We start from the raw sequence: 20,235 nt of genomic DNA on the forward strand, positions 1-20,235 counted from the left end.
CTTTTAGTATACATCTTTCATAAAAGGATATGTTCAATTATTCATAAGCTAAACTGGGATTCACTTCCCCACGTGGCAGCTTCCAGTTTGCAAACATCCCTCGTAGGACAAGAATCTAAAAAGACATCGTTCATTCACACCATGAAAAAATCAACAAAATCTATTCACAGAAACGGTAACCATGCAAAAACCAGGAAACCAGGTGTTTATTGAAAGACAGGAGCAAACAAAATCCAAACTATTCTTAAACTAATTGAATGACATCATACGTATCAATACATTTATTAAGCCTCCAGCCCTCCCTCCCTGATTCAGTGATCCACAAAGTGCTTTAGTTAGTTTTGGCCGTCTGCAGTTTGTAGTTATGGCACTCAGCGTTTAAATCCACCCCACTCTGTCCTCCTGTGCATACAGTACGTACAATCATGCTACAGGACATATAACGTGTGAAAACTCGTGTGATTTGAGATGATTTACATCAACTAGAAAAAGAAGGGCCTGATACATGAAAATGTGCCTTTTTTGTTCAAATTATAAATATTTACAGGGTGTTTATTTTCATAAGAAAAAAATATAAATAGATTTTTTTGGGAGCGTGAACTCTTAGTTACTTAATCAGTTTCAAAAACTAGCATTATGAGTTATGACCAGTGCATATTATACTGAGAATTTAATTCCAGATGTTTTTTCTTTTCTTTTAAGTCTGAGCGACGATATAACTACAGGATGAAATGATCAGACATTGAGGAGGAAGTTAGATTATTTTCCCCCCTGACAAAAGACAAACATAGCTTTGAGAGAATAATGTCTGACCTTAAACAACGTTGTACAGAAGTGGCACATAGAGCATTTATGGCAACAACACATCTTTAAAGTTTGTCACATGAAAGAGAGAAGGTTCTCATGCAAATGTTGCATTATCTTAAATATCCAGTTTGTAGGAAAAAAAAAGAAGAAGAAAAAAAACAAGGTTAAATCGCTGAGATGTTCACACTTCAAATCTCTTCCAAAAGCATCTCCTTCATCTCTGGAGAAAGAGCAGGAGCGTCTGCCTCATCCGTCCGTCCCTCCATGTGTCCGTCTGTCCGTCCGTCGCGGCTCGGGCCAAGCTGACATCAGGCAGCACAGCCTCCGGCCTCATTTGGTCCCGTTGATATGTTCCACTTGATTACTGCTTCATGCTGTTCTTTATGGTCCATCTCTGTCCGGAGCACGACTGCAGCACCAGCAGGTAGCCAAAGTACACGTTTGCTGGCACCACCTCCAGACAGCGGCCGGTCGCTCGGCTGATAATCGATTCATTCTGAATTAGGAGGAGAAATTAGGTTCTGGTTATAAAAGTCATACTGTCTTTAATTGTTAATTAAAAGACTTAATAACATAATATCAGGGTTAATGTAACTCAACAAGTGCCACATTATTTTGAGAAAATATAAACAGTAACGGAGAAAAAACACCATTAAGTCAAGTCAATGTTATGAGTCTTTGCTAAAAACCTGGCAACCTTACAGAAGTATTTCACAACATACAATCTACTGGGGTCACACGGTGGTGTAGTGGTTAGCACTCTCGCCTTGCAGCGAGAAGACCCGGGTTCGAGCCCCGGTTGGAACAAGGGCCTTTCTGCATGGAGTTTGCATGTTCTCCCCGTGTGTGCGTGGGTTCTCTCCGGGTTCTCCGGCTTCCTCCCACAGTCCAAAAACATGCAATGTGGGGAATAGGTAAATTGGACACTCTAAATTGACCATAGGAGTGAGTGTGAGCGTGAATGGTTGTTTGTCTCTATATGTATGTGGTCCTGCGATGGACTGGCAAACTGTCCAGGGTGTACCCCACCTATCGCCTGATGTAGCTGAGATTGGCACAGCACCCCCCGCGACCCTCTGGTGGAGGATAAAGCAGTTAGATGATGACTGACTGACTGACAATCTACTGGAGTAATTAAAAAAGTTTAAGGTACTTAAAATTCTCCTTCAAGGTCGGCGATGAAAATCTGACAACATAACAGAAAGTAATACTCGAGGACACCACAATTCTCAAACTAGTCACCAAACACAAAAACAGTCTCCTCCTTACCTGAGAGAAATGCCACGTCTTCTGCTTTACGTTGGCGATCTTGTCACAGTTGAGGAGCTGAGGGAAGCTGCTGACCTGGTCGTCCACCACGCAGCGAGTGTCCTCCCCGGTGCTGCCCAGAGGGCCAAGGAACAGCTGACCCTGTCTGGTGTAACGTCCTATCTGCAGCAGAAATCACAGATGGCAAACACGTTTATATTAGAAAATGATTTTTATAACAAAGCCAAAGTTAATTTGGCAAAGAAGATCATGCGGTAACAGCCTGAGCGTCGTAAAAACCCTGAACAGAACAAATTCAGGTGTGAAAAATGTCTGTTTTCCATCCAATTTGGTTATTTTTGCATATCCATTTCTTTCTTGCTATAAACAGAAGACAGTATGCATTACAGGGCTGAGTGGTGGAGGAGCTGACATTAGCTGACTCAGCGCTTTAGCACAACATGCTAACAGCAGAACTCTCTCCTAAGAGGGTTTCCACTGAGCCTGTGAGAGAACCCCAGCTGTGAGTCATGCCACAGCTTAAAAACAGAGTAATGAGTTGTTTGTGTCTTTTAAAGAAGGAAAAACAGTGTCTGTATTGCACCTGAGGGCCCCATCCGTGACACGGGTGGAGGGTGGCCGTGTGGTTCTCCTTCATGCCCTGGTCCATACATAAATGGCTCACCTTCGAGTTACGAATCTGAAATCAAACAAAACGATCAAACATTAAGACGAGGGATGCAACGAACAAGTATTTTCATAAATAAACAAAGTGTCAAAAGTGATGATTTTCTCAAATGTCCACAAACCAAAAGTATTCATTTTACATTCATCAAAATAGTTGACCAATTACATGCATATTCAAAGAACACGACTCTCACTGTGTTTGTCAGTGTAGCAGTGCTTTGTTCTCAAGTCTGTGGTGACACTTAATGTGCTTTCAGGCAGACGCGGTTCTGGTTCTGGCTCCTTTCTGGAGTCTCAAAACCTTGGTCCTGTTTAGTGAACCAGCCCGCGTTCACAAGTTTAAAAAGGAACTAAAGTGGGAGGACGTTGTTCCGTGTTACTCAGGCGGAAGTAAACGCAACACTGGTGTCACTACCCGATTTGCAGTGCACATGAGAGGGGTCGCCATCTTGGGAGGGTAGGTACGGCAACTCTACTTGGACAAATATCAGAAAGACATTGCATCACTTGCATCACAAACGCTTTCCTCAAAAGGTGACAAACGCTAATCGGCAGCTGGAGTTAGCGGGATGTAGCTGCTCAAGAGCGCAGTTTGTATATGGAAATGTAATAAAGTTCATTCGGGGGGACAAAAAAGCCACCTGCGATGAAATGTTTTTGTGACATTTGTCCAAGTGGAGTTGCCGTACGTAGCTGCACAAGATGGTGGACACCTCTGCATCTGCAGCGCGAATTTGTGCAAATCGGGTAGTAACAACCGGGCACATATTTCCTCTACTTCCCACTCGTCTTCACGACCCACAATATGACACGCCCACTGATGATGTCACGGTTGGGAACCAACTATTTTTTTGGTTCCTGCTGAGACGTAATTCTTTTTTCAGTTTGAACACGGCAACTGGTTCAAAATTAGGTTTGTGAACCAGAACCGTCAGAGCCCTGCCAGTGTGAAGATGTCATGACTATGGACCTTTGAATTGTCCTGAATCTTCCCCCAACAAAACCCCAAGTTAAATGCATATAAGATTATTTCTGCTCCAGTTATTAGTGTGGGAATTATAAAAACGTCAGATCTATATTCAAACGCAGATTATCTTAGAGATACCAGAGACACTTTCTATGTCGAAATATGTTTCATAAACTCCCTCACTGTTCGTTTGTTCTTCATTTTGGCACCAAACCCACAGATGAACCAGTTTCTACTTTGCTCTTTTCTAACCTCTTCACGTCCACGCGTGACTGCTGACTCACCTCGCCGTAGAACAGCGTGTTGTTGTACCTCCTCATCTCCGGGTAAACATTGTCGAGGTACCAGTCAAAGCTCTTGCACTGCAGACTCTTCCTCAGGGCCACGCGCTGCGAGATGTCTCCGTAATCAATGCCGTGGTTCTGCATCACGAGAAATCGTTACACACCTCTTTTCTTCTCCATATCAACATTTTAAACAAATGCTAAATAGTTGCTCCTGATATAAAGATCCACCCTCTCACCCTCACCTCCATTGGTATGTTCCAGGCCAGGTACACATTAGATTTGTACTCATCCATCCAGACCTCAGCCACGCGCAGAGAGTTGCGTCGCGTGGTGAAAGCTATGTTACTGTGGTACGGTTTTTTCGTCCGTGCGATGTGAGCCACTCTGGAACAAGGCAGCACCTCCATACTGCCTCCACACAGCCACGCCTGCAGGGACATGAGACACAGAGGAGAACAAAAAGTACATTAAAACTACATTTATGCTTCTTTGACACTGCATGTAGATGCATAAGCAGCACAATTTACAAACTACTTTTACTTCCTCCCTTCAAGAACTAGGTGTCTCAGGCTCTGCACTTACCCCACTCTCATCCTATCTTCAAAACCGAACATACAGAGTAACCTGGGGAGGATCTGTGTCGGAACCCTGTCCTCTACCTACTGGGGTCCCTCAGGGTTCTGTCTTGGGCCCTCTCCTCTTCTCACTATACACCAACTCTCTTGGTTCTGTTATTCTCTCTAATGGTTTTTCCTATCACAACTACGCCGATGACACCCAACTCATTCTCTTTTTTCCCAGCTCCGACACACATGTAGCAGAACAGATCTCCGCTTGTTTGACTGACATCTCTCAGTGGATGTCTGACCATCACCTGAAACTCAATCTCGACAAGACTGAGTTTCTTTTTCTCCATTGAAAGGGATCTCCCACCACAGACCTAACCATCACCCTCGACAACTCTGTGGTAGCTCCTTCTCATACCGCAAGGAACCTAGGTGTGACACTTGGTGACCATCTCTCCCTCACTGCCAACATTGCTGCAACAGCTCGATCTTGCAGATACATGTTGCACAACATCAGAAGGATACGGCCTCTTGTAACTCAGGATCTGGTCCAGGCTCTTGTCATCTCACGCTTGGACTACTGCAACTCCCTCGTGGCTGGTCTCCCTGCGTGTGCCATACGACCTCTGCAAGTCATCCAGAATGCAGCAGCTCGACTGGTCTTAAACTTACCAAAATTCTCGCACACTACACCGCTCCTCCGCTCCCTTCACTGGCTTCCTGTAGCTGCTCGCATCTGCTTCAAGACTCTAGTGCTTGCATTCCATGCTAGGAACGGATCCGGTCCAGCCTACATCCAGGACATGATCAAAACCTACACCCCAGCCCGCCCACTCCGCTCTGCATCGGCAAACCAGGTTGCTGCCCCGTCACTGAGAGGATCACACACAGAACTCGAGACTGTTCACTGTCCTCGCTCCCAAATGGTGCAACAAACTCCCCATCGACATCCGGACAGCTGAAAGCCTCCACATCTTCCACCGCCGACTAAAAACACATTTCTTCCGACTCTACCTCGACTAAGACAACGAAAAAAACAAACAAAACAAAAAAACACTTGCTTATACATCACACTTATGACTAGCACTTTATAGTTTGGCTTACTTCTCACTCTTACTTACTTCTCGCTCTTGTTTGTACCCAAATGTTTAAATGCACTTATTGTAAGTCGCTTTGGATAAAAGCGTCTGCTAAATGACATGTAATGTAATGTAATCACTATTGATGATGTTCTAGTCACTCTCTTGTTTAATAGATCTTTTAAAATGAGGTCCCTGATGTCAGCAATTATTTCTCATGACATTTTTCTGGAACTTTTCCTCCCAGCCCCTTGTCAAATTTTTAGAAAAATATCCAAAGTATTCCCACAAGAGAATACAGCAGGAAAACCTCTAGTGAATTCACATTGTCCCGTCTCCTTCACGCTCAAACCAGGTGCCTTCCCCTCGAGACACAATTACTCAAACAAGTGCAGCAAAGAGATATTTTATATTTTTTAAAAATAGGGCATTCAAAACCGATTCTCTTTTTGAAGACTCTTTACTATTTCATGACTTTTTAACGGCACTTATCACAACAACATGAATGGAAATTACAGGAGACAGGAGGATAACGGTGGACAGCAGTGAAATGAATGTAATTCACCTTTTTTAACTCATTTTTAATTCTGCACTTCGACAGATAATAAAGTATCCTGATGTAACTGTCTTGCAGTTTATCAGCCATCATAGAATCACTGTATCGTGATAATATGGTCATCATAGTGCATGTAGTACTGTATGTACTATAGAGCTGCAACTAACGATTATTTTCATAATCGATTAATCTGTCGATCATTTTCACGAGTAATTGATTGATCCATAAAATGTCCGAAAATGTTAAATGTTGATGCAATGTTTATCAAACCAGTCAAAGTCTTTCTCAGAGTCCTGGAGATTCATATTGACCAATCCAGAGATATCGGGTGAATAAAACCACATGTAAAATTTTAGAGAGGAAATACATTTCACTTCTTCAAAGTCCATTTAACAATAATAAAAAGTATCGTAGCAAGTCTTGGCAAAAAAAAAAAAAAAATGAAAGTAACCGACAAACTCTCCACTCTCTCTGAGTGTACATTCACTTCCCTCTCTGTGACCTATTTATCTCCACTGCCCTGCTGTGAGCCGCACACACACACACGACTGGTCCTCTTAATGGGCCTCATTTATCAGCGGTGTCGCGCTACGGTGGCCGCTGCTCCACTTTAAACCTACAGAGGTAAAAGAGGGAGCGGCGGCGAAAGGGAAACTGGGTGACACACAAACCCTGATGCCTAGTTCGATGTTCTCGCCGCCGTAGACGTCCATGCCAGAGTCGAGCAGGCCCAGTTCCCCGAAGTAGTCGCGGTTCACCACGAAGGAGCAGCCGATCATGGCGGGAGTCCTGCAATTAGGAAAACACTCACTGTATTACTGATATTTACGCCTGTGTGTGTGTGTGTGTGCGTGTGTGCGCGTACATGTCTGCAGTCGGCCGTGAGGACACATTTTGATTCAAGCTCATCTTTGTGAGGACATTTTGTCCTTGTGAGCGCTACATTGACATTATTCATGTGATTAAAAACTGGCGTTTCTACTCCCTTTTTGGTCAAACACCAGCATTACTGCATTTCGCACATAAGAATAACAAATTACTGACCTAAGCTTTAACAGCAATCATCCATCCTGTGTGACACAGATCAGTGCCACAGGTGCACCCTTGGTAAATTGCTGTGGGAATATATGGAGGTGTGCGCGTTTATAGGTCGTACAGTAATGATAATGGTGCACAAGTCACAAAATAGACCTTTTTTTTTTATTTTTGTTCATAAAAACAAGCCAAACGACCTTTCAAATGTGACGTATTTCCAAATTTCACAAATTCTATCTGATTTTAAAAAATCTCAGGTGTGTTTACATAGTTGATGAAAATGGAAAAAAAATGTTTTTTAAATCAGATTGCCTATAGGTTGTGCTGCAAAAAAAGGATATGACACTCTACAGTGTATTGCACATAATTATAGCCTCTGTATATATACACATTTTAATATAGTCATGGAAAAAATCAGCCTAAATGCTCTGTGTTCTCAGGGTAATGTGGAGGAGGAGGTTGACTTGAAGTTGACTTGCCTGATGGGAGCAGACATGTCCCCCTCGTCCCACCACTGTTTGGGTGGGCTGATGTACATGCACCACAGCTCCCAGTTGTACCCGTGGCCCGAGTTCTCGTAGCGCTCCACCTCGAATGTGTCGTGCTTGATGTTGTCGATGGAGGGCAACAGGATTCTCTTGTGGTCCTCTTTTATTCTGGCCAGGACTGGCTCAGCCCTGACACACACACACACACACACACACAGAGTAAGGGTCCCATAATGTCCAGTTTTGTCATCATGGAAAACACTACTTTTAAAAATGTGACTTTTGCGACTGCAATTGCAAAGTAATTTTTCAATAGAACATGATGTTAATTTTGTAATTTATAGTCCTATTTAAAGGTGATAAAATATGTCACCTATGAGTGGACACCAGTGTGATTTACACAGTCTTGTATAAAGTACCTTAAAGGCAGTAAAAGTACAAGTATCTTACCAGAAAATGACTTTGGTAGAAGTTGAAGTCACTTTTTTAATAACATTATTCAGTAAAAGTCAAAGTATATGATATTTACTGTACTTAAGTATCAAAAGTGCTTTCCTGATGTAATACCACTGAGATAGGGCGAGTTGCAGCGTGTGAATGTGTGAAAACTGTAGTGTACAACAGCTCGTCAAGACTAGAGAAGCTCTATAGAAATACGGACCATTATCAACTCTTCTTCTGATTATATTTGGTAGTAACAAAGATGTATTGAAGTAAAAGTTGCTAGATTTTAGATGTATTTAAATGCAAAATAATAAAGCAAGAAGCAGATATACGTAATAAACCAGCATGTGTGTGTGTGTGTGTGTGTGTGTGTGTGTCTCAGGATGTACATTTTCATTGTTTGCAGAAGTTTTGGCCCTCGGGGAAAACTGAGGATCCCGAGTTAGAGACTCACTAAAACACGGCACACGACTTTCTTCAGATCTTTTTACGTTGTACCAAATATTTTACAGATTCTATTTGATTCAGCTCAGTGCAGCTCTGGAGGCCATACACATAAACATGGGTATGGAGGGATATATATATATGAATATAAATAATGTGTGTTTATGCTGACTGAAGTGGGTTGTGTACACACTCTAAACATACACACTGAGCTGGAAAACAAATGTCAGGCTCACAAAAAGGTGTCAGCGGGATGTGCTGCATTCAAGTGTTTATGTCTCAAAGACATCAGCTTCATTTTCTAAACAACTGCTCAAATGTACTTTTATGAACAGACTTCCTGCCAAGGGCATTCTTTACTTCTCGTTTCTGTTGTGTTTGTCCAATAATGAAGATGTAATGCCCTACAGTATCCTTCAATCCCGTTTCTACGTCTTCCTTCACTCCTTATCTTCAAGCTCCTCAGGTGTGAAATTGCCTCGTGTTTCATTTATCCTTTCATTCCCCTCGTTCAATTGATTTCTTTTTCACGACGCGGTGAAACTTTCTTTTAAAAGGGTGATGCGTAAACTCCACTGTTGTTACTGCGGTTATTGTGATTTGTAATTCGGCGAGTCTTGTGCCGTAGTCCTCGTAAATGGATGAAAAGACATTTTTTAATCCAGACACACACACACACACACGCAAAGGCGTTAGGATAAGAAAAAGGAGAGATACTGTGTTGATGCATTGTGAGCAGAGTTGCTGTGCAATAATCAGGAACGATGAATGTTAATCAACTCGAACCGTTGTGGATCATTTTGTAAAATAAGACACTGAAGGAGTTCAGCGTGTATTAGCTTCTGAGAACGCAGCAGAAAAAGTAAATCACGGCGGCTCCACCTTTAATCCTAAGTGAGGCCCTTAAATCAACAACGCTATATACACTGCATCTGCACTGCCCCCAATATTCCTGTGAATATTTCATCTTACAGATGTGAGACATTAATTGCTGTGCACAGTGAACTCGGGATATGTGACACCACCATGTTTATGTGTAGACCATCTATCATAAAAATGAGATTTTAGAAATTTAGAAAACTTTATTTTTATAAAAGTTTATTTATTTGGCAAATAATAAAATTCACCTTTTTATATCCAATTTTGAGCTGACTCACTGGAGTTAAATTTGAATGTATTCAAGCATAATATTAAACCGCTAATAACTATAATTTGACATTGTAATCAAGAAATAATAATGTGCTTAACGACTAACCCTAAACAGTAAATTAAAAATAGCATTTTGGGTAAAGAGCTTCTACATACTGGTGTATTAATCATTACAGAAACATAAACGCGGTTAATTATGGGCATTTGTGGCTTTGTGTGGTGGTCTAATAAGATTCCAAACTTTCCTCACCAGGACGGCGTAAACTCCACATGGGCGTCAAAAAACCCTGTGACTTCGGCAGTTGCGACCTTCCAGCCCTCGATTCTGGCTCGGATCAGACCCTCTCTCTTCTGGTTCCTGACGATCTTCACCAGACCAGGGTAACGCTTGTTCACATACTCCTCCAGTGGTGCTTTGAGCTGCTCTGCAGGGCATAAAAATAACTACAGGTTAAAAAAGAGAGGGGGCGAGACGGTCCTTTAAATCCGCGCTCACGGCGTCATCCTTCATGCTGACAAGTCCTTGGATAACATTGTTGCAGCTCTGCCAGCTCCAGGTTTACAGCACAGTAGTTGACCCTGACCTTTGAACTCCAACAGAAGGGGGATAATTTAAAAGAGTCACATTTTATGTTGCCGTTTGGATCAGAATTAGGCCATAAAAAAAAACAAAAAACTGCATGACAGTTTTGCCATTAAAAAAAAAAAAAAGTGATTTGCATCTTTGGAAATCGGCCAGACTGTCATGTGCACGGAGTGTAACGGTGACTGTCTCTGCTTTCAGAAGCAAACTTCCCGTCGTAAATTATCTCCACTGACATCATTTCACAAACCTGTACAGATTGTCATACAATTACTGATATTATGGGCTATGTTTTCTTAAAATGTAATTGATGCTGTGGACTTGTGGCTTCCTCTACAGGAGCATCTTTGACAGTTGGAAGCTTGGGTGGTGATAATATTGTGGCTGAAATTCTAAATCTTTTATCCTGAACACTATCACTTTCTTGTATTAAATGTTATCCATAAAGATTCTGCAGGCAGCCTTTAGAAATGTTGTATTATTAGCAGGGTTGAACGATTTTTAATAAATACCTTATTATCTTGACTGAAATTGTAGTTACGATATAAGAGGTCATTTTTACGTCATTCGTCTCGTTTTCATTTGAAGAACATTTAAAAATGATTACTGCGCGATATTTGTGCAGATCTGTGAGAAACAAAGATGTTTTCTTCAGTCTATAGAATAAGATGTGTTTAAATGAGGACAGTATTTAACATAAAATGGTCATTTGATACACATTTAAGAAATATTGCGCCTCCTGCCATTTGAAAATTGCAGTAGTTTCGATTAAATTGCTCAGCCCTAATTATTAGTACGATTTCAAATGAAGCATTATGGATTAAATCAAAGCATCTTCTTTCAAATCAAACAGTGATATTTCATTGTCACTGTTCAGTCAAAAACCCACCACAAGCACGAACACACACACACACACACACACACACCCACACATACACACACACAGAGAGGAAGAGGAAGAGAAAGATGACATTGTTCTCCTTTCTTCTCTTCCCTCTGGTGTTTTCGGAGCTCCGCAGACTCCAAACAGCACAGAGGGGAGTCTGAGGTTTCCTGGGCGTCAACAAACGCAGCCACGTTTGATCTCTCAATCAACTCATCAGCCGTTTCCCCTCGGACCAAAACACCCACAAACCTTCTTCCTCTGGATCACACACACACACACACATTTAAAAACTCCTTACACCAAAACACATTTCTCATTCCCGCTTCTTTTCGCCCCCATATTTCTCTCCGTGTGCCTCTCTCTGTCTCTCTCACACACACACACACACACACACACACACACACACATTCTTGATCACAAACTCATTCTCTATGCTGTCTCTTCTCTCACACACACACACACACACACTGTGTGCGTCTCATGCAGTGATAGTGGCGAGTGGTTATTGTTTGCATGTCTCAGCCCTCAGCTCCTCTGCAATCTCTTCCCCCATGTGATTGATAGCTGGCGTTCAGCCAAGCAGCAGCAGCAGCGTCGAGGGATGTGAGTGAGGAGAGTAGACAACAGTGGCAGAGGTCTCTCTCTCTCTGTAACTGTCTCTCTCTCTCTCTGTAACTGTCTTTCTCTCTCTCTCTCATGTTCCACAGGGTGAGGCCGCTACATGTTTTTCTTTGTGTCAACTAATAGAAGAGTGCCATGGAATAATGGCTGACACTTTTTTTGGTGCAGACCTATTCTGCTTCACTTCAACTCGGATAACTTGTTTATCAATTCCACCATCATCTTAGTAGAGGTCGACTGACATTTCATAAATATCAACAATAATAATAAATCATTTGTCGGATAGATATTTATTCTTATTAGAATTAGCATTCCACCTTTTCTCTGGATGTAAATAGTTCAGTAATGTATTCTCATTTGGTTCCTCACTCTTAAAAGAAAGGAAATGGACAATCAATCCACTCGAAGTATCCATAAGACCAAGAGTCTTCTTCTCTTATAATCGTCTTATAAACTATAACTATTGGCTTTGAACAATCTCTTAAATGAACTGTCATTGAAAGCATGCGTCTGTTCTTCCCAATGAAAAGGGTCATTGCAAATAATTAGTCACATGTCATGATAAAGAGTGATACAAGGCTGTCTAACACAACAGTTATTTTATCTATAATTTGGTTTGTAAGCAATCTGTTAACAAATGTTCACTATTACTATTATACCATCATGCACTTAGTCATAAATGTTTTCCTCCCAAAAATGTATTACTTCCACTAGCGCGACACGACTGAACGTTTGATGGAAGTGATTCTGTGAACAAATCTTTTCAATTAACTGATTCTAATGATTCAGTACATCAAAAATAACTGCTTTACAAGTCATGAGTCACTCGTTTGTGTGTGTGTCGCAGTTTCATGCAGCCGTGCTGTGAAGACCCTGCCCACGTTGAGGAGGTTCTGTACTGTAATGGAAAACCAACCAAACCGTGTCGAGGCGAGGCGAGGCAGTACTATGTATTGTGTAATGTATAATTGTTGCAATGTGCATTCATGTGACTTCTTTATTGTGCAAACAGAGGGGAAAACTTGCACCAAATAAAACGGTAGCATATAGCGGCCATCGGCTAACCCTGATTTAAACCATGTGATGTGTCTCCTCACAATAGGAACCAACGGGGTTCAGGCTGAAACAGACAGCGAGGGAAGACAGTCACAGAAAACAGGTAAGTTTTTGTCTTTTGTTGACCATAGAAACAGGACATTATCAGCCTCATTCTTTTAATCTTTTTACTTCCTGTTTCCTTGTTGTTTGTCTGTTTTCCATTTTGTTAAGAGTTCTCTCTCTCCATCTCTTACCAGAATCCATTATCTTGTATTACCTCCCTCTCTTCTGTGTCCAACTCATTTATCTTAGAGCCTCTCTGACTCTCTCTCTCTGACTCTCCCTTCATTGTCTTCAACCACTTCTTCCCTCCTCCTTTTCATTTTGCCTGTTAAAAAAACCCCTGTTCACTATTTTCTTTTACCTCCATTTGTCCTTTTCTAATTTCTCTCCAACACAGACATCATATATTTCCTTCATTCCTTTTTTTTTCTCCATGGTTCCTTTTTTTCTGCCTGGTTTCATCTCCTCTCTCTCTCTCTCTCCCTCCCCCTCTCTCTCTCTCTCCGACCCTGCATCTCACAGCACCTGACTTGGCAGCACTGACCAATAAATAAGCCGGGGACATCTCTCCTGTGACATCCAATTGTGGTGTTCCACTTCTATCTGTCTGCTCTGCAAAAATTTAGCGCCATCAGTCACTTCCTGAATGCGACGCCTCAAAAGAAATGACCACCGGGCTTTTGTGAAGAAGCCGCTCAACGCCTTGTTAAGGCGACAAATCAACCTTCCGTCCCGCGGTCGACTCTTATAAGATGTCATGTGACTGCATGTTCATGAATAACACGAATACATGTGTGATCAGCGGGTTTGTGTTCAGCTCAAGCCACAACCCACAACTGCTTATATGGTCATCCTGGGGGTGTGTGTTTATAGTTGGTCACATCTTCAGGTTTTACAAAACGCGTTTTTTCGTGCTCTCTGAGTCAAAATTATGATTCATTTTATGTCGCATTTTTTATTTTAAAAACTGGAGGAGTGATAATTGCGCAGAAGTCACGAAATAGACTGTTATTCTTCTATTTTTGTTCATAAAAACAAGCCAAGCCAAGCAAAATTTCAGCAATTCACTCAAAAATTAAGTATTTTAGATTAAAAAAAACAACCAAATATTTCATTGCCTATAGGTTGTGCTGAAAAAACTATACAAGACACTATATTGCACATTCTTATAGCCTCTATATAAGTTCTAATATAGTAAAGGGGAAAAAAACAGCCTAAATTCTCCGTTTTGATTGATATAATAGTTAATGTTTTGTGGTAATTTCATTCTAAAATAAACCTTTAAAAACCAAAGCAAAAGTTATAGAAATTATAGTCTGATAAAGTCTGATGCTGACCTTAAGTGTGAATGTCAGAGTGGATGGTTGTTTGTCTCTGTGGCCCTGTGATGACGAGGATAAAGCGGTAAAAGATGAAGATGGAATTCTTATTTCCATTTAGCATTTGGTAACACTAAAAGGACATTTTCCAAGAACGTAAGACACGCAGTGCAGACAAAATCAGTGAAAAATCAATACTAGACTTCAGGCATTATCATCCGGAGTTGCTTCACGTGTCTCTCTGTGTTCTTGTCACAGGAGAGAAAAGGAAATCGTTGCTCTCCACTCACCGTCATCGCTGTTGTCGTCCACCAGGATGATGTCTTTGAGCAGGTGAGCTGGCGTGTGATTGACGGCTGAATGGACTGAGCGCAGGATTACGGACAGGGCCTCGTTGACGAAGATGAAAATGAGGGAGATCTGCGGGAGGTCTCTCGGGTAGCTGACATTTCTGCATCTGCACAGAAAACACAACCAACTCTTAAATACAACATTTGCACAACAGCGGCCTACAAACCCTACATTCTGAGCTTGACGCGCTTCACGTGCTGCCGTCAGTACCATAGAAGAATAAACCGTCTCCATGGCGGTGCTGACATCTTGTTCAGTTAGGCTGAATATCTGCAACTATGTGCTGCTTCCTGTTTGACTGTAATCACCAGGAGTTTTCCCCCCCAAATTGGTCTGGTCACAGTGTGTCTGCTGCAGATAGGAGGCCTATTTTTACTGCTGCTTTGTTGGAGCAGCTCTAATGAAGGGGGAAGATGTCGGGTGACACAGCAGCTTTAAGTTTAGTAAAAGTGGGAGAGGAAACACCTTCTTCACTCACTCGCCTCGTTCCCTTTGATCACTAATATTATTTCCATGGGAAATGAAATTGATTTTGATTATGTAGCTTTTTTGCTCTTTTTGGCAGGACTGACTGAGCAGTGGAGGACGGTGGAATCACAGCAAGTGTTTTTACTTCTTACTAATGTTGTTTATATTAGCAATAATACTGTAGGCATCAAAAGTTGAGTCCTGTGGTTTCAGCTTCATAAATATGTTCTGGCTTCTTTAATCCTCTATTAGAGCAAAGTGAATATGAATCATTGTAGGGCTACAACAATGAATCACTTGACCGATTACTCAATTGTCAACATTTTGATCATTGATCATTGTTTTATTTAATATAAAAACAAGTTCTGTGGTTAATTGTGAATATAATATTTCTAGTTTCTTTTTTGTTTGTGGACAAAAGCCATTCCGAGGTTTAGGAATGACCAATCAACCTTTTTCAAAAACAATTTATGTGAAAAAACATTAAAAAAAATTTACTATGATATTAAACATCACTTAATAATAGGAAATGTACTTCCTGAAACAGTGCTATTTTCTCATATACGAGTAGAGATAGAACCGTTTAGTACATACAGCTGCCAAAAAAAGTCACGTGTCGAGGAAGGCAGAGGAATCTCCAGGAATTAACTGACTGAAGGGAGCAGATTAAAAACCTCCATCACACTAATATAGTTTACACACAGTATGTATAATGTACAAGGCAGGAGACGCCAAAGTAATTATGGTAATAAGTAAGAAGAGGGGGAGGAAGGAATGGTGTGAATCAGTGTGACTGGTAACAGCAGTGTGCAGCAGGCAGAGCAGAGCAGCATGAATGATTCAAAGTGTGAGAGTGTGAACTTGTCTTATGACACGTACAGCCTCATTGATACATGCCAGTGTCACTGTGCGAGTCAGCTCATCGGCTGGTGACTCTTCCTTTAACTTCCCGGCTTCTTTATTTATCAGCCCATATTTAAAAAGGTGCAAAATAAACCCACAATCTCTCACTTTCACAGTTGTGCAAAAACCTACAGCGTTTCTAATTGGCACAACCTGATCCCTCATATGATCTTTGGTTTTTTTTCATCACTCTCTGTCTCTTACTCTCCTCTTTCATCACCTCCTCTGGGCTTCGTGCTCTACAGGGACCACAGGTTACTGTAAACATCGCAGACTCTTCAGACTCTGGCTCACACGCTGCTGCTGCTGCTGCTGCTGAGCCTGAAGGTATCACACACACGTCAACATGCCTCGAGTGTCACTTTGATCCCAACAACAGAAAAGAGACACACACACACACACAGGTGTAGGTGAGTTGGAAAATGGGACACATCACCACCTAGTGTAGTGGAGGAGAACAGGCTTCATTCAATCCAATTGGGTAGCCAATAACCAGAATATTGCCCTGATTCTGACCATTTAGATTATGAGGGAAATTATATGGGAAATGCACTTTATTACATTATCGGGAAGTTATTACATTATCAGGTTTTAATACATATTCAATGGACTCAAGTGCAAATTTTTATTACATTATCAGGTTCTACAGGGCATTATAATAGAAGAAGATTAAGATTAAGTTCCACGACTTGATCTGATTATTGCGTGTTTATTCAGATTCAGAAAACTTTATTGGTCCCAGACGGACAATTCATCTGTAGCTTCCCACACACAATTTCCAACAGTTCACACATACTTAGACGCAAACATACAGACATAAAGCAGATCACAAGATGGGGAAGAAAATGAATGAATAAGGTTACTAAAATTAGTCAAATTGACTCAGATCCAAGTTTAGTTGTTTGATAGCTGAGGGTACGAAGGATTTGGAGAACCTAATTGTTCTGCTCAGGGGCAAAAGAACCAGGTGCAACCTGAGGGTAGAAGCATGAACTCAGAGGCCAGGACGTGATCAAGAACATTGATAATGATTTTAGCTGCCTGATCTCCCCCAGACTGAACACAGATCCCTATGTCTGACCCCAGTCATTCTGCAGCAGATGTTTACAACGCTGCTGAGAGCATTTCTGTGCTTGGAAGGTAAAACACTGTACCAACAACAAGTATGACCTTATTCTGTTTAAGGTCATCAGAAAATGCGGTTTACATTTTGTTGTCCATGTAAATGAAGAAGCAGATTTTCAACGTTTATGATTAGATGCCAGCATGGTGCATCAGAAATTTAACAGTCAACCATAAAATTGAAATGAAGACATTTCTCACTTGCTGGGCCGGTGGTCTGGTATGTTGCGATCCAGAGAGATTCTGTCACTGAGGTAGGCGTTGTAGCCGTACCTCTCCCTCAGGTTTTTGGCGTCGCTCTCCTCGGCTGGAGACAGCGTGGCGGGAAGGCCGCCTTTCCCCCGGCCGCCAAAGCCCTCAATCAAGCCCAGAGATTTAGACAGACCTGCGGGAGACAGAAAGGGGAGAAGATTGGATGTCGGGATATTTTAGTCCGTTCAGTAAAACACTCGGTGGCTCACAGCTGATAGCCTGCCTCCCTGTCACAGCGCACACCTCATAAGATACATACAGCATGTAGGCAGCCGCTGTCACAACAGGTGCACGTCAGAGTGTATCATTAATGCCGGCACAGATTCACATAGAATACCATCTATACTTGGCCTGTACCTGAATACACTCAACCAGACCCTGTTTCATGGTAACATTTAAAAACATTTCCTTTTGAACACAAATTCAAAGCTTTCCACTCTTTTAAATTAGTGGCAGAACGAGTGGATTTGTGGGCAGCAGAGTGATTTCACTTACTATGCTTTACTAAGAAAAGCCTTTGCGTTGGCAAACATCCTGCTGAGGTCACCAAACCCTGACCTCTGACCTCCCTGGCACACATTAGTGTGAGGGGGCTACTTAAAGGAAAGAGGCTTCAACAATGAATCCATCAGTAATCAAGTAAAAACATTTTTTAGTCAAAAACTAGTGGATAACCTGGCAATATTGCAGCAAAAACAACATTTTATATAATATTTAAAACACATTTTTGTGATTTTTGTGAAGCAACGATAATCAACACCTAATTGCTGCAGGTTTGCACAGTTGGCGACTGATTTTCTGCAAAAGGGAAGTGATTCAGACTTTGTAGAACACAGAGCTGTTATGCTCAACCCTGTTCCGCACACTACACTGTAAAATATGTGACCGTACATTCACAGTAAATCCATCATCCTGTGTCCCTGATAGTCTTCTGTCAGAGTAAGTTAATCTTTGTAGTAAATTATTATAGTGAAATGACAGCTCATGTGACATAGTAATAGTGGGATTTCACATTACTTCCGTGTATAAATCCTGCATTTTACTGTCCTAACAATAGTTATGCCACACATTATTGTCATACTGGCAGCATTTTCCTGTGTACTGTATATTACTTTTACAGTTGTTAAGCCATATATTTTTTAACTTGCCTGTACAAATAGTGCTTTTGAGAATAAAGTTACAGTACTTATGTCACATATTATTGTGATTTTGCAATGTTAATAAATTCAAATGTATTTTACTGTAACTTTAAAGTAGTTATACAATATTTTTATGTAAAAATATAGTAATATATGGTATAACAGTAGTTATACCATATATTACTACGATTTAGCATATTATTTTCTCTATATACTGTATTTTACAATGACTTCACTGTAGTTGTGCCATATAATACTTTTTTGGCCCTGTAAATACTGTATTTTACTGCAAATGAAAGGGGTTATATAGAACTATATATTCATGTATGCTGTATTTAAATGTCTTTTTTTTAGCTGCATGTTTTTGTTCCATGGGGGTAAATCAGATCAGGTGGGTAGTTTAGTTTAAACGCACACTGCACTTTACCGTTTAATTGCCGGTACACCACGTCCTCCAGAGAGCTGAGTCTCTTCAGCAGGACCTCATGGCTGATGCTGGGCCCCTGCACTGTCCCGTTCCCCCGGGGCCTCTTCCCGTCAGCCAGAGCCTCCGGACCGGCGGGCCGGACGCTGCGTGTGTTGCACTTGGCCCAAAAAGTCATGAAGCCGGCAACGGCGAGCACGTTCAGCACCAGTAGAAGCCTCCATCTCCTAAACACAAAAGCCATTAAAAAGTCACCGGTGTCCGGGCTCTCGAGAGGAGAGCAGGGCAGTGAAGAGGGGCCACGGCCGGTGAAAGAAAAGCTGCAGCCGGGGTTAAATCCGTAGACCTGAGAGCCACCGAGATGATACTGCAGTCCCGAGTCAGGAAGCCGCTCTCTGTGCGTTCTTCACCGGTGTGTTATTTTAGGAAGCGTCCGATGAAATATGCGGCGCCTGGTCATCGGTCTCCATCACCGACACTCGCAGCCTGGAAGTAACCAACAAAGAGACTCGCTTATGTTGCGCTTGTGGGAGCAGATCCGCTCCTTAATAATTAAACAGTGAGGAGATGATCGGGTCTGCGCGCAGGAGAACACGTCCAGTCCTCGCACATCATCACCATCGTCGGTCTCCTCCTTCACCACCACCTCCTCCTCCTCCTCCTCCTCCTCCCCCCGTCACACGCCGTGATGATCTCAATGAGGAGCAGCTGCGCGGATTAGACGGAGGAGCAGAAGCAGCATCAGGAGCAGCAGACACACACACACACACATACACACATACAGCGCCTTCCGTGTCAGGTTTGGACCAGGTGTCACTTCATTGTTTATCACATTCTTTCTAACACAGTATAATATTTACTGTGCGCCGATCAGCATTTAAAGCAGCTATCTGTTTTAAAGTGACAGTTCAGGGGTTTTTTGGAGGGTGGTTGTGTCAGGTACTGCAGTGCCTGACACAACCACTGCCCACAGTTTCGGTGTTATGTCTTATTTATGGCCGGGGACAGACCGGGACAGAAAACACTTCTGTGTCATCCCATATTAGCTGAGCTGGTTAGAAGTTGCCCTTTGAAGACAGAGTCCTGGGTTTGAAACCCTGCTGTGACAGATAGATATGTTATTCATCTCATATTATGTTATTAATATCTGACTCTTTTTTTTTTATTTATTCATTTCAAAATAATAATTGTGACAATGAAAATGAAGTTATTCTTAAACAGTGCATTTGTTTGTTTCATTTACTGTATTTTATTTTATTTTTTTTAAAAAAAAGAAGGTCTGAAGGACCAGTTGGGACCCCAGGAATCT

General features: G+C 41.8%; 1 protein-coding gene across 1 annotated transcript; it reads right to left on the bottom strand.

Moving 5' to 3' along the window:
- Positions 1-176: 176 nt before the first annotated feature.
- On the bottom strand, positions 177-19,561 carry galnt17 (polypeptide N-acetylgalactosaminyltransferase 17). The gene is made up of 11 exons (XM_044032684.1): positions 18,930-19,561; positions 17,313-17,496; positions 14,558-14,724; positions 10,008-10,182; positions 7,712-7,909; positions 6,869-6,986; positions 4,239-4,424; positions 3,994-4,131; positions 2,660-2,755; positions 2,077-2,238; positions 177-1,303 (listed from the first exon to the last, which is right to left on the bottom strand). Exons 1-11 carry the CDS (start codon positions 19,168-19,170, stop codon positions 1,169-1,171), a joined length of 1,800 nt encoding a protein of 599 aa, XP_043888619.1. The 5' UTR covers positions 19,171-19,561; the 3' UTR covers positions 177-1,168.
- Between the last annotated feature and the right edge of the window lie 674 nt (positions 19,562-20,235).

This window comes from Solea senegalensis, linkage group LG8 (assembly GCF_019176455.1).
Source record: "Solea senegalensis isolate Sse05_10M linkage group LG8, IFAPA_SoseM_1, whole genome shotgun sequence".
Taxonomy (NCBI): Eukaryota; Metazoa; Chordata; class Actinopteri; order Pleuronectiformes; family Soleidae; genus Solea; species Solea senegalensis.

What these genes read in the sequence shown, in the direction of transcription:
- galnt17 (XM_044032684.1), bottom strand. Translation starts at nt 19,170, where the DNA reads ATGGCTTTTGTGTTTAGGAGATGGAGGCTTCTACTGGTGCTGAACGTG. An exon ending in GACATGTCTGCTCCCATCAG is followed by an intron (nt 6,987 to 7,711) that starts GCAAGTCAACTT and finishes TCCTAATTGCAG; the next exon opens with GACTCCCGCCATGATCGGCT. An exon ending in GTCACGGATGGGGCCCTCAG is followed by an intron (nt 2,239 to 2,659) that starts GTGCAATACAGA and finishes TTTCTGCTGCAG; the next exon opens with ATAGGACGTTACACCAGACA.